Source organism: Diadema setosum, chromosome 13, assembly GCF_964275005.1.
Source record: "Diadema setosum chromosome 13, eeDiaSeto1, whole genome shotgun sequence".
Taxonomy (NCBI): domain Eukaryota; kingdom Metazoa; phylum Echinodermata; class Echinoidea; order Diadematoida; family Diadematidae; genus Diadema; species Diadema setosum.
Genome location: NC_092697.1, coordinates 22,240,293 through 22,255,977, shown reverse-complemented (window position 1 = coordinate 22,255,977; position 15,685 = coordinate 22,240,293). Strand labels below are relative to the sequence as shown.

General features: G+C 36.0%; 1 protein-coding gene across 1 annotated transcript; it reads left to right on the top strand.

Moving 5' to 3' along the window:
- The first annotated feature begins 979 nt into the window (after positions 1–979).
- On the top strand, positions 980–15,107 carry LOC140237025 (trimeric intracellular cation channel type 1B.1-like). Its single transcript, XM_072316969.1, has 5 exons — positions 980–1,223; positions 5,705–5,861; positions 7,585–7,769; positions 13,712–13,799; positions 14,834–15,107. Exons 1-5 carry the CDS (start codon positions 1,091–1,093, stop codon positions 15,105–15,107), a joined length of 837 nt encoding a protein of 278 aa, XP_072173070.1. The 5' UTR covers positions 980–1,090.
- Positions 15,108–15,685: the final 578 nt, after the last annotated feature.

The following is a 15,685-nucleotide window of genomic DNA, read 5'->3' as shown; positions in this document are numbered from 1 at the left end:
TTCAAAAGTTATAAATTTTTGAAGTTTTGTGCAGTCACCGCTGGATGAGAAGACTACGGCAGTGTAAGATGTCACATGCGTACAACAATATAAGGAAAATATAAAGAGAATTTCACAAAATTTCATCTTTTGAAAAAAGTACACATTCGCTTGACTCGTTACTGACATATGTTATGGGTAATATTATTCCTATTGCCTTTAGAAAGAGGCAAGTCAAGTGCTCTTTTATTATGCGAAAAAAGTGAAAATATGTTGAATTTTCTTTACATATTCTTTATACTGTTGTACTCATATGACATCACGAACCTTAGTAGTCTCCTCATCCAGCGGTTCCAACACAGAAGTTTTAAAAATTCATAACTTTTGCATCGATTGTCCAATTTTCCTCAAACTTTCACTGATGCGTTCTACTAGTATTGCTGCATTCTCTTAATCCTTATGTTCATGAAGGTGAACTTGTCCTTTAAATGATCTTACAGTATCCTGTAATGATCACCTAGTCAAACTACAAAAAGTACAATGTCTGTAAGTACAAGTCAATTGGAAATCTAAAAGAAAGAAAAAAAAATACCCCAAAATGTCAGTCAAAAATCACTCCAAGTTCAAATACCAAGAGGTTGGAAAGACAAGTAGTTTTCAGTTCATAAACAGAACTTGTCCAAAAAAAGTTTCTCACACATTTTAGGTAATGTCTGTCTCCTGCAATTGCAATTCAGGGTCAGTTGTCCCTACATAGCTCTGTGGGACTTCATTAGGATCTTGTATTGCATGGTCACAACTTTAACTATGTAGGTGTATTGTTTGTCCATGCATACCACATGACTGGCTGCATAGCATCATGAATGCCTACTTCCTTGTACTCTTTGAAATTGCATTGTGATTGTCAACCTTTATCTTTTTGCATCTCTTACAGATACCTGCCTTTGCTCTGCCACCATCTAATGCAAGACATTTCATGTATTGTGGCCCTGAAATCAAATCAAGTTATGTACTCTAGCAGCTCAGTAGTGACTGCAAGAGCCTGAAGTCCACAGAGATCTGTCAACTCAAGCATTCATGTCAATTTCATAACCACATCCCAGAGAACATCATGAATTACATCCCAGACTACAGCCTGTTTGTGGAGTATGCAAACACGTATGCCACTCTCCCACTGTTCCCAGTCTTTGACATTGCTCACTACATCATGATGATTGTTGCCCTCAGGAAAGATGCAGGAGATGGTGAGTGTGGATTATGAGCCTCTCAGACTTTTGTAAATGAAGAAATTACAGAGGAGAAATACACATATTGTTGTCATAATTATGGTCTTCTTTGACAACTTTGAAACTTGCAAGACTGCTCTCAAACTCGACGCTTTCTGCAGAGATGGAGACACAGAGAGAGAGAGGGAGGGGAAAAACAAACAAACAACCAAACAGTCCTCTAGGATGGCCTTCAAAATAGGGCTGTGTGTTCCCACAGTGATTATAAATCAATTTGATGTTGTGGCAGTTGATATTTGTAAGGCATAATTTCACAAATTCACAAGACTTAAGGATCTTTAATTCTATTACTCGGCTATAATGTGCAAGAAAAGTATCTTTAATTTTGTTACTCAGTTATATACCTATCTGCAAGTACTTATACCTTGTGTTTCCTGATGGGGGCTACTTGAGAGGGCAATGCTTCCTACAAGTTTTTTTTTTTTTTTTTTTTTTTAATGCACAAGCATTTTGCCCGCATAATGTGGAATAACACTTTTCCAAAGTCTTTAGATTATGATGTCACATTTGCTTCCAGTTGAAAATATCTCAGTGTTACAAACAATTGATTTATAAATTTCAAAATGTCATTGCTCATATATGCACAGAGTGGGATCGCTGCACCTCAACGAAGAAGAAAAGTTACATAATTTGAAGCTTCCCTTAATCTCTGAGCCTACATTATTGTACTTCATATTCCTTCAGATATCATAAGTTGTATGGTCAGGCCCTTATCATCACACCGTAACTTCCACATACTTACGAGATCAGATTATACATGTACAGAGTGTACCTACTGTACATGTACTCACATACATTATTTTTATACAAATTCTTGCATCATTCTTGGCAGCTAATTTTGGTTTGAAAATGTTGTAAAAGGAACTGATGTATGCACATGTGAATAACAGCATAGTTCATCAAAGGCATGAGGTTTGCTTCATCATGGTGAATCAACTAGGTCATGTGATGTATTTTCCCGCAATTGTGATCAGCTTTTGTTGTATGCTCCCTAATACACATACTAGGTGTTACAACAACAAAAAAAAAACACAACAAAAAAACAAAAAACAAAACATTTCCCACTTTTGATCTTTAAAGGGATCGTACAGTTCTGGTTGAGACCTAATTTCAGGTTTCTAACGTTTTTTTGTGAGATAATGAGAAAGCTCTTATGAAATATGAAAGAGCATATTATTCTATGAGGAATTCAACGTTTATTTGATGAAAATTGGTTTTGAAATGGCTGAGGGCAATTCCGCAGTTAGGTGGACATGACATGGATAAAAGAAATGTGTCTCTTTATCTTACTCTTTAATTTAGGTATCAACTAATACCATGGATGTGAACTCACCAATCATTGAGGTCTTTCAAGTTCAGTAGATTTTATTTTTCGTATTTATTGATTTTTAATTTATTGATTTTTTAATTGATCTAAAACCATCACTTAAAATGTACATGTGGGACTGGGGGTGCTGAAATTCACTTAAATGCAAATTACAGTGGGTTCCTTTGAAAATTTTTCCTCAAAGTTTTGCTAAAGGGTAAAAGATGAATTCATTTAAATACTCAAGAAGTATGTAACATTTTGTCAATTACAAAAGGGTGAAATGACCTGCGGAATTACTCCGGACAAATGTAACATTACTAACCGTAATGTTACTAACCATGCTTTTGGGGGTCTAGCTAATAAAGTATCAGTCGAACTGCTAAAAATATTTGTGTGAACATTTGTCATGATGCAATAATTGAAATTAATGCAACACTTTGTTTGAGGTACACTTTTTGTTACAAGACAATGATTTTTTTTGTCATGTCCTTTTTTCGTAACGTTACTAACCAGCCCTTTTAGTTGCCATAGCAATTCTAATATTTACTGGATTGTATTCATTCTTTTCTATATCATAAACCTGGGAAGGATGAACATGTTTTTAACATGATTTTGACTTGAAATGAATAAATGGTGATTTAGTAGTAAAAATAAAAAAAAATAAAAAAATCTAAATTTGTTTAAATGTAACATTACTAACCGCGGAATTGCCCCTGAGATATCAAAAAAAGAGCAATTCTAATAAAGTGTGGGACCCACACTTTATTACGATCGCTTTGTTTTACTTTGTTTTTAGATGTTTCAGTCATTCCAAACCCGATTTTCATCAAATAAACTTTGAATTCCTCTTAAAATGGTATATTCTGTACTATATCATAAGCGTTTTTTGGTATCTCACAAAAAGTTAAAAGCCCAATTCTCATCTCCACCAATACTGTACCATCCCTTTAATAGTTAAAAAAACTATACATTCAGATTACAATATCATTGATATGAGTAGTAGCTGAATAGTGTACAATGTAGTTGGAGGTGATTTCAATATATGAGAGCATGAATCAGTCTCATTAAATCCATGATTGATTTTAGAGTTACGTTTCAGAGTTTGATCAAACTTGAACCCTCTGTACAAAATTGAACTTTACACAAGAACCAATGATGTGTGTGTGAGTGTTGCTTACAATGACCCTGAACAATATACCACAAATAACACCTTTTCAGAGCTCTGCTGACTAGGCTTCTGGTCTCTTGCTCCAATTCACATGAATGCTTTGTTAGATGGATTGCCCTGGGCACTAGTAGTCTGAATTTATGGCTCGCACATGAAAAATGTAAGCACATGTTTTCATGTACTTGCATGTACACACAACATTTTAGGATGAATAAAGACTAGCTGTGATAGTGGAATTTCTCATGAATATGTAATAGAGCATTCAAACCCTGAACAATGATTCCGGACCATTGTCTGGGTGTTAACCACACACTCCCATACACACAAATAGACCCCTGTGCAAAGTGAAAGTTTTGTACAGATGATTGAAAATAGAGCAAACTCTGAAACCTAACTTAGTAATAAATCTTGAATAAAATAAAACTGAGTTATGCTTTCATTTTTAGATTACCTTCAACAAAATTTTACACTATTTAGCTATTGCTCATATACAAAATGTCGGTGTTATCTGATATATAGTTTTTGAACTATTAAGCTGGTATCTCACTGAGCGGCGAACGTAGTGAATTTGAGATTTGCCAACTTTTTTGACGAATGTTTGCGAAAAATCAAGGTTCGCTTCTGCCATTAGCGACAGTTAGCGACTTTTAGCGATGTTTAGCAACAATTAGCAACACTTCAGCGAATGTTTGCGAAAGTGTTTGCGAAACACAGGTGGCGACTATTAGTGACTGTTAGCAAATGTTAGCGACACTTTTGCAAATATTAGCAACTGTTTGCAAATCCTTTGCAACAATTTGCGAATGTTCTGGGACCTAGAAAAGTACCAGGCGATTATTTATAGTCAGAGCCATAAAACGAACATACAACCTTCCACTGAATTCAGATCTCTTGTGACAACTGTTCAAGATGGATTTCCAGGATATGGAAATAAATTTCTGCCAAGAAGAGGCTCAACGTGCTGCCATTCTTGAAGAGCTGCTTTGCCAGGCTGCTGCTACACTATCGTGCAGCATAAGAAAAAGAAGATAAAGAAAAACAAGAAAGGAAGAAGAAAAGAAAGACTGTTTGGGTCAAAGAGTGGTTGTTGCAGAGGACAGACTTTGGTCAATATGAAATTTTAAAAAGCTTTTGCAGCAATTACATGATGGAGATGTCAAGAACTTCAAGAACTTTCTTAGAGTGGAACCTTGCCTGTTTCAGGAGCATTTATATAGGAACCATATGGTAACTTGTTCGCTAGCAGTGGCGAATCAATTAAAAATGTTAGCGACACCGTATTACGACCGTTTACAAATTCTTACGAGTGTTTTGCAAGTGTTTTGTGAATGTTTACAACTGTTAGCGAAAATACAAATTTGCAAAGGTTCGCAAAGAAATTTTGAACATTAATATTTGCGACAAGAAAAACTGTTTGCGACAATAACAAACCGTTTGCGAACTTTTTTTGCAACTGTTAACGAACCTTTTGCAACCCTTTACGAACCCTGGCGAAATCACAAATTCACTACGTTCGCAAACGTTCGCCGCTCAGTGAGATACCCCCTTTAAGGATCAAAAGTGGGATTTTTTTTTTTTTTTTTTGAGTAACACCTAGTACATAGATAACATTTCTGGTGAAAGGTTGCTCAATACTTGTGGCTATAATTTTGTCATGAATGTTCTAAATTTCCCTCCTTTTGCAGGATGAATTATGTGTGAAGTTTTCATCATGCACAAATATCAAAGAATGGAAACTATATTCAGATGCAGACACCATTGAAACTCCATAGATCTGTGTAGTTATGGCAAACATACATAATTATTTTCCTCTACTCTCTAGCTGTTTTGTACGTTCAATTGCATGTACACAATGTAGAGGTTGGATTCACAAGATGCCAGCACTTTGATATAATAGTATTATTCATCTACCATACCATTTTTGTTTTTATTTTTTGTCTGGTTTTGTTTTTTTCAATGTAGGGTTTCTCTCACTGGCAGAAAACAACCCGCTAGCATGCTGGTTGTGCAGCATGCTGTCCTCGTTTGCTGGCTACATACTGAGTAATGCACTCCTTGGGCAGTCTCTGCTCGCTCCATTTGCCTACCACATGAAGATTGGCATAGCAACTATTGTGTGGTACGTTGCATCAGGCGAACTGTCCTTTTTCATACTGCAATGCAAGCTGTGAAAAGTCTGTCTTTTTTTCCAAACTGTCAGAGGGTGTTGTCAAAGGGAGCATAATTATTAAAGGACAAGTTCACCTTCATAAGCATAAGGATTGAGAGAATGCAGCAGTATTAGTAGAACACATCAGGGAAAGTTTGAGGAAAATTGGACAGTCGATGCAAAAGTTATGAATTTTTTCGATTTTTGTGTTGGAACCGCTGGATGAGGAGACTACTAAGGCTCGTGATGTCATGTGAGTACAACAGTATAAAGAAAATGTAAAGGAAATTCAACATATTTTCACTTTTTTCGCATAATACAAGAGCACTTGACTTGCCTCTTTCTAAAGGCAATGGGAATAATATTACCCACAACATTATGTCAGTAACGAGTCAAGGGAATGTGTACTTTTTTCAAAAGATGAAATTTTGTGAAATTCTCTTTGTATTTTCCTTATATTGTTGTACGCATGTGACAACATACACTGCAGTAGTCTTCTCATCCAGCGGTGACTGCACAAAAACTTCAAAAATTCATAACTTTTGAACGGATTATCCGATTTTCCTCAAACTTTCAATGATGTGTTCTACTAATATTGCTACATTCTCTCAATCCTTATGTTAATGAAGGTGAACTTGTCCTTCAATGTGAATGTTTGCTGTGTTGTCAACACATTATTTGAGTAGTAGGGAACTGGATCTGTTATGTATTAAATATGATATTTTCAGTAAGCTCTCTATAAGCTTTCAATAATATCTCCGAGACAGCAAAGTAACTACAATGTTACTGCAATTATATGAAAGGTGTCAATTTTTTGTATTTAAAGTTTCGAGCTATTTCATTTTTTTACTTGAATCACATTTTTTAACTGACAATGTATTGAACACCTGGTAGTGTGGGGATTTATGGGTGGCCCATGAAGACCCCGTTTACAGTGCGGGGCTCAGCCCAACCTCAATTGCGAGGCCGGGCCCCGCAATTTTGTCCGTTTACACTGCCGGGCTCAGCCGCGCTTTTGATTCAAACCTTTCAATATGTTGTCATAGTGGCGCTCTGCTTGTAAACAAATGCAGTTTGGTATTGTCTGGTTTTCAGACCCTTTGCCAAATGAATTCCGTGGCGACAAAGTCGCCATTCGGGCAAAGGCCTTTGCCGAAGGAAAAAATCCTTTGCAGGACAAAACCACCTTAAACTATACTAATTTTCGATGTTGAGGGGGTTAATATCCTGAACAGCGAAATAGTACAGGCAGAGGGTTTGGAAGCTAGACTGAGATTGGCCGCGCATTTGGCCCAGTTTACGTTTACACTGAGAAAAGGCCGGGCTCGGCCGCGGCTCAGCCACGGCCGAGACCACCTCCAGAGCGAGGCCAAATGCGAGGCCAATTTTGGCCTCGCATTTGGCCTTTTGCGCGTTTACACTGAAGCGGGGCTGGGCCGAGCCGCGGCCGAGCCTCGCACAGTAAACGGGGTCCTAGTATGCTATACAGAGGCTTTAAAAATACAAGGAATGGAATGTGACATAATTGTTAATGGTCATTTCTGATTGATAAACTGATACTGATATACAATTTGAAGCTTGAGAAATAAAAAACTATTCTACACTCTGCATAATACATGTACTTTTGAACATGGACTAATCTTCATCATGGTTTGATTATGCAGGTTCTATCATGTGTCATTTTGCCATGCAGGTACCTGATCTTCTACTCACCAGGAGACATGTTCTATAAGATTGTAACCAGCTTTCCAGGAAAACTGGTTATAGGGCCCATGAAAGAGGCTGTACGGGCCCGCAAAGTGGGCCTCGGTGTACTCCAAGCAGCCAAGGTCTATCCTCAAGGGTTCTTAATCATGGTCATAATTGGCACAGTCAGAGGTTAGTCCCAAAGCTCTGTTTTTATTTTGAAGGCATTTTAACTCAATATTAAATGGTTTTGAATAATTTCCATAACAAGTACAAAAGATACTGGACAAGCTGTTATTTTTTGCAAATTTGGGGAATCTTTGTTGGACCACAAATTTAACAACATGTGAAAATGTTGCCATGCACTAGGATAATGGGGCACTTATGAAAGCATCAGTGTGCATTTGGGAAAACATCTTGCGAAAATATCTGTGACCTCATTGGCGAACTTGTATCTATATGTGAGAACGATAGCTCATACAGTACATGCAATGTATGTACAGTGTAAGTCTCTGGCATGAATTCTTCTGCATACCTTATGTGTCCATGTACACTTTCATATTCTAATCACTATGAAACACTGGCAGTCTGTTAACTCACCCTCCCTCCATAACTTGAACTTGGCTTTCATATGAGTTGGACAAACTTTCAAATGTTATAATTTGAAGCCACAAGTAAAGGCCATTGTAAATAATACAATAAAGTGACAGGGGTCACATAATCCCTTGTCACGGACACTTACTGTAAAAGTGAAAATTTTCACGCATTTCGCACAACCAGACACTAGCGCGAAAATAAAAGCACGCAAATATTTTTGCATGCTACATGTTCCAGTAGTTAATGTCCTGATTCCGTGGAATTAAAAACATGTGAAAATATCCACTTTTACAGCATTCTCAAGATGTACTTGTCAGTTGGCGTTGACATATACTAGTGTGTAGTTCCACTTTTTGCATGAGCAAAAAAAAAAAAAAAGAAAAAAAAAGAGGGTCATTTGTACCTGCAGATCTTTTAGTTATTAAATTCATAAAGACAAACTTCTGTGATTTAATGAAACTTCCTGTAATTCTTCCAGATGATGCTGCCCAGTACATCCACCTGACAGCAACAAAGTATTCATTAAAGGGAACGTAAACCCCAAGAACAATGTGGATTGAGTGAAAGCAGTAATATTAGTAGAACACATCGGTGAAAGTTTGAGGAAAATCTGGCAATCAATGCAAAAGTTATGAATTTTTAAAGTTTTGGTGTTGGAACTGCTGGGAAAGGAGACTACTAGAGGTTATGATGTATGAGTGGACTACAATATAAAGAAAATATAAAGGGAAATCAGTAAAAATTCATTTTTCATGAAAATTATACATTCCCTCAACTTGATACTGACATATGTGAGGGGTAGCACTTATTCCCCCTGCTTTCTGAAAGTGGTTACTCAAGAGTTCTTTCATTTTGGTAGAAAAAGGAATTTTTGTGCAATTCCTTTTATATTTTCTTTATATTGTTGTCCTCTAATACGTCATAACCTCTAGTAGTCTCCTCATCCAGTTGTTCCAACACCAAAACGTTAAAAATTCGTAACTTTTGCATCGATAGTCCGATTTTTCTCAAATTTTCACTGATGTGTTCTACTAATGCTAATGCTTTTACTCAATCCACATTGCTCTTTGGGTTTGCCTTCCCTTTAAAGAATGATATTTGGCAAAAGAACTAAAAAAAAAAGTTTGTTTATTCAATGCATCAATTGACTATTTCTCCAAGTGTTAATTAATTGGCCATTATGTTCACTGGTCTAAGGGTTGTTTTACAATCAGGGTACGCACTTCAGATTTGGACATTATCAGCGTCCAGCAAAAAAACAGTGTACATTAATACAAAATCTGGTATGGCATGTTATTAGGCCTAGTTACCTCAACCTTAAACAGCGAAAAAATTTTTGATAAAGCTTACAAAATTTTCAAAATATGTCAAAATGAGCCAATTTGGGCAGTTTTTACAGTCTCATTTGATTTTTTCAAAATTTGAGAATGAACATCTATGAAACCAATGACATTAACACAGAAATAGAATATCAGAATGAGCAAATGAAATGTGGATATTAAAAACTGTGTGTGTCATGATATCTACGACACAGTTTAAAAATTTGGGTTTGAAGCATGATTGATATGCATATTCCGTCCAAAACTGTCCTCTCCGAAAACAGTTTAATAACTTTTTTGAAGACTTCAGAACTCAAACAATTACATACCCTCTGCAGAGTCTCACTCATACCCTACACATACAGGGTATTTGTGTAACCCACACTCATTTAATTTTCAGGCAGTGCACATTTGAATTTTGATGGTTTCAATTCCGTCCAAAAGCGTCCTCTCCGAAAAATGACATATTTGTTCAGTACTCCACAGGAATATGTACGTTTTAAATCCTAGTTGTGTTATTATCAGTGCTAATAGTTGTCTATCATTTACATGTATCAAGACTTATTCATATGCTTTTCTTCATTTATTTAACTCATGTCAAACAAAAAATGTCCTCTCCGAATGGTAGTTACACATGAATGAAAATGAGAATTAAATGTAACAAACTTACAAAATATTGCTAAAAAGTGAGTTATGATTTATTGAAAAATTTTACAATCATATTGCCCCCATATTTCATAATATGAATGTTTTTGAATGAAAATGCCCCTGACTTATAATATCATTTTAAACTCCCATTGATAAAACTGCAAATAAAAAAAGAAGAAGTGAGGAACATTCAGCATTCTTTGTTTTCTATTAGTATGTATATCATATTTAATGATGTTCATCACACACTGAACATAACCAGAGTCCTTCGGTTTGCTGTACAGACATTTATATTCACAGAATCAATCATTTCGGAGAGGACAATTGCTTTGACACATTCACCATATGAATTGAATATAAACAAGAAAAATGAATGAAAACACACAGTCACCAAGATTTATGCACAAGCACACAGAAAACACATTACTATGGTTATGGTTTAATTACCCTATCCCCCAACAAAACAGATGAATCATAAATAAACTCCACATGTGTAAATGCATAATACTCTGCATTGCAGCACAATGTAGTGTGCTCCCAAAAACGAAAATGTACTGGGTATGATCCATGCGATATAAAATCTGAAAGAAAAGCTCCTGTAATAGGTTACATTATTTCACATTGCAAACAACTTGAATTGAGAATTCTGCCCTCATAGTGCATTAGGAGCCCTTCTGTCTTAACAACCATATAAACATTAGAAGCAAAATGTTATTCTGTGGAAACTGGTCCAAAACATTTTGGATTTTGGGCCTATTTGATTATTCTTATTTGTAATACATGTTGATTTAATTCAAAGACTTACTACATGTGTAATTAGACATAATAGAAAATGCTTTTATCACACACGCACACACAAAGAATGCCTAGATAATGAAACAAAAATGCCTTCCCCTTTTACTTGTTCATGCAGGCATCTCAAATAATTGATATATCAAGAGTATTACAAGTTGCTTGTTCATGTAAAAAACTGTTTGGATTTCAAAAAGTATAAGAGAAGTCAGCTTGGAACACACCATACAATGTTAATTTACACTATGTGAACATGTTTTACCACGATAGGGTTCAATTTGTAATGTGATGCAATATGATAATCAAGAAAGTCATAAGCATCACTTTTTACTGACACTTTGTAAACTGCAGATAACAATGAAGAGCCACACCTGCACCCATTCTCTATGTATACATCTATCTTGAGCGCAGTTTTTGTGAATGTCAATAATATGTCCTCTTTGAGAAGAGGTACTCTCCAAAGTGACATTTTAAATGCTTTTAGTAAACATTATGCCACAGTGCATTTAAGATTTGCATACAAAAACACCTCTGGTGCTACACAACATTATTATACTTTACCTGAGATACAAACTTTTTAAAACTTTCGCCTCTTTGAGGATTTACAGGACTTGTAATTTATGTAGCCCGATCTAAGTATTCTTCAGGGATTCTCAGTATCATCAAATTCTTTGATTTTTATTGAAATTCATAGAAAAAAAATATTGAAAATATGTCCTTGTTGTTGAATAAATAATGCTACTTTCATAAATTGAAAAGGGGAAAGAGTATCATGTTTTCATACAGTACACGTATCTTCATGTGTCAAAAAAGTCCTCTCCGAATGATGTACACGTATACACAATGTACATTGGTCTTCTAATATCTCATTTACCACTTATCAAAGGACATTCAAAGATTACATGTAAAACAACTCTTTAAAAGTGTTGTGAAGTCCAATAAATCTGGCACAACTGCATGTCTAAATTATGGGTTGCGCTTCTCTTTTCTTTTCTTTTTCTTTGTCACAACCTTTATGGGGGTGTTGGTATGGCTTGTTTATCACATGATGTGAAATTGCTCTACATTTTGATAAAATGTATCAAAGGAAATGTTCTTTTTGAACTTGGCAATCATAATTTTCATCAATCATTTAAAGGGCTAAACATTTTAAAAGTATTTGTTATGTTGTTATCTATATGTCAAAAAAATATGTCCTCTCCGAAAAAGAAATGTCCTCTCCGAATGATTTTTTTGACACTACTTATCTCGGCAACCATTAACCACAGGGCATTCAAACTTTGCCTGTAAAAGCACCCTTGATATGCCTATCGGGGATATACAACAAATCTGGTATAACTGATTTGTGGAGTTTAGGATCATTAATTCTTCAATGTCATGGTGACTGCCTTGGGGATTTTTCCATGAAAATCATGAATTTTCAAGAACAAAAGTGTTTAAAACTTAAAAACATGACTTGCTTTCATATTCACCATCCTTCAATTATCAAAAAATGTGTTAATTTTTCACCTGAAGTTGTAATTTCTAGTCAGGATGTGGTAAGATGGTATCAGAGGTCTGAGGGCTAGATTTTTATCACCACTGGCATGTTTCATGCAATAAAAAGAAAAGTTGAAGACTTTAAGCTCCAATTTTTTAGATTATTTAAATTTAACTATCCTACAATGCAGCGACAAAAAATCAGGGAATACGAAAAAACTTTTTTTTTCACCCCCGTGAGACAGAAGTGCGTACCCTGATTGTAAAACAACCCCTAAGCAAGCGATCCTCTCTGCGAGCATGAATTCCATGAATTGTTACGTATCGCAAGCTTACTGCACTCTGTCGCTTTGAAATTGAGTAAAGTGCCTGTTGCAAACCAACTGAGAAAAAAGAATGGTCATTTGTCTTAATGTGCACATGAACTAATTATGAACTGGCTTACTGGCAGAGCAAGCGAGTGGATGTGCTAAATGGGGAAGAAAGGCCTATTAAAGGGATGAAGTTATCAGCCTTCTATGACAGACTTTCCTGTTCAGTTCACACACACAGTATGAAGATGGCAGTTTGTATTGAATTGACATTTACTTATTAAATTTCTCAAGTGAAGTCAAGAAATAAAACTACCCTGGAGGCATTCTTTAGTTTTGTTTTTACATTCCCTAGAATATGAGTGCATTTACTGTAAATATTGAATTTCATGTGTCACTACTTTGAACTGAATTAATGTGTCATTTTTTTTTTTACATCCTTTGAAAGTGTCAAAGTGAGTGTTTCATCTTGTTAAGCTCTGGAGTGTAAATGCATATGACAGAATGCAGAAATTTAGGTGCTGTTGTATGCTGAAATAAATTAATATTTTTAGAGACCACACACAAAGACTTATTACCTGTAGTTCTTCAAGTCCCCCTCTCCCATACATGTACTTCACCAATAAAGACTTCTTGAAGAAGTTATTCCACAGGAAAATTTGATTTAATTTAGTATTAACATGAATTCAGTTGTTCATTGGAACTTTTATCAATATCTGAGTAATTCACTTGTTTGCAAGAAAAAAAAACCAATTGCATTAGACCTTGCTTTACATAGGCAAGTGAACAGATATATATACATGTACACCAAAGATTTAAGGACATTCCAATATTTTATGAGTATGGATTGCACAAAAAGACAAAGTGTTTTGGGTTTTTTTCTCTCTCTCTCTCTCTCTCTCTCTGTGTGGGTGAAGACAATGCGGCTACACTGTGCCTTCATAATGTTCTGGATTGCTTTTAAAATTTATGTTTTTCTTCATAACAGGGTCTGGAAGTGCATTCATGCGTATCTTTGAAAGAGTGCTGCGTGGAGCTGGGAACCTGTCACAGAATGAACTCCTCAACCCTTCCTTGTATGTATCAAGCAAATAATGAAACCCCTTCAAATAGCTCTATAATACAGTGTGATTATTGGGAGACATTCAATAACAGATTAGGGAGTGGTTTTCCAGTAGCAGTAGACTGTATCTAGAAGAATGCCATTGGCTTTTCCTCTCTCTCTCTCTCTCTTTCTTTCTGTTGATTATGATCTTTGATATCACAATAAATGCCTGCAGAAAAGTAATGTTGCATTTGTCTGTACATGTAAAAGCAGTGAAGAAGCACTATGGCACAGTCGATACAAAAGATCCTACCTTCTAACACAGCACAGTGCATGTTTTATTAGATAAGATGTTACACCCACAATGTGACTTTGACCTGGATTACAAATGGGTATCTGGCAAAGCTTTGGTAGTAATGTTGACAGGACCCCTCTGTGATGGAAATGACTACACTGAAGGGACAACCCTGGGTGATTAAGACCATAATGATTCTTTAATGAAAGGAATTACTGTCTAGATATGTGTGTAACTAAGTGATATGCTAGCATTGATTTAGTTTGATGTACTATTTAGTTATCCTTACTCTGGCCTGTGTTTGTTCATGGCAGGAAGCACAAAACTCTGTTAATCAGGTGACCTGTTCACAAAAATCCCATGTCCAGTCCTCAAAGTTCAGGGGGGGGGGGGAATTATCTATCTCAAGAAATAGCCTCAACCTTGGAAACATTTCTCTTGTAGACAACTTACAAACTTGTATCTGCTACCAATTTTGCTTTCTGCTCTTGTATCACGTGAAAAAGGACAAGGATTAAACATGTTTTGTTTGATCATCATTGTGTCTAGGGAAATCCAGGATTTCCACTTTCTCACTTCTCAGTTAATCTTTTCTGAACCAGATGTGAAGGTCATGCCATTTTATTTATTTGAAAAAAAAAGAAAAGAAAAAAGGGAATGCTGTATAAAAATTTCCAACCTACTTTGTTCAACACAACTTCTTTTTAAAACTTGAACTGCTTACATTGAAGACCTGATGCACTATCTAAAGTGACTTCCCCCTCCCCTAGCACCACCAAGGCTACCATTCTGTGCAGCATCCTCCTTTCCTTGGAGAACCTGGGATACATCACCATCCCCTCCCCTGAGCTGATGTTGATGCTGACAACCCTTCTTGTCTCCATGAAGATTGCTTCCCTGGTCTTTGGTATCACAGACCCATTCACACCCATTGAGGAGACCTGTAGGCCCCTGCTCTTTGGTAAGTGGAGGAACGTGGATGCCCCCACTCAAGGCCCAGCCCCATCTCATGCCAAAGGGGAGAGGAAACCCAAGAAGGAATGAACCTGTCACTTGTTCAAATTACTGGTACCCAGACTCCGTTGAGCCAGAGTTCCACAAGACTATCAGGAAAAATCCTTCACTGCCAAACTGTGTCAGCTTGTTTCAAAGGGTACATGATTTCTGGTATATCTTAGAACAGTTAAGAAAAAAAAAGAACATATACAACATTGGAAAATTAGCATGCGTGTGCTATCCTGCCGATACCAATCAAGTCTTATGGTGCATATTACTGATTCTATCTTGTGTGCAGTGGTAGAAAGCTGCATTTTAATCTGTACATACCAATAAAGTGGCAAGAATATGTTTTAATGCAATAATGAGTTCAAGTATGCAAAATTTCATGCATTTAATATTCATTTTGTGTTGATATTTAAGTAAAGAGATTTAATAGAGGGGATAGTTGTCCTCGCATCGCACTTTGTCACCTCTTTTTTCTGTTCTTCACTTCTCATGCATAAGGGCTTAAGATATAAAGCCTATATTAAGCCTATATTTGTATAGGGTGGAATTTAAGGGTTAAATTTGGAATAAAAGAAGTTATCTGGTATGTCTGGCATAAAGTTTCATATATAAACTAA

Bases quoted from the DNA above. Each gene is read 5' to 3' on its own strand.
- LOC140237025 (XM_072316969.1), top strand. From the start codon at position 1,091: ATGAATTACATCCCAGACTACAGCCTGTTTGTGGAGTATGCAAACACG. The intron at 1,224-5,704 runs GTGAGTGTGGAT...TTTTCAATGTAG, and splicing joins CAGGAAAGATGCAGGAGATG to GGTTTCTCTCACTGGCAGAA. The intron at 7,770-13,711 runs GTTAGTCCCAAA...TCTTCATAACAG, and splicing joins CATAATTGGCACAGTCAGAG to GGTCTGGAAGTGCATTCATG.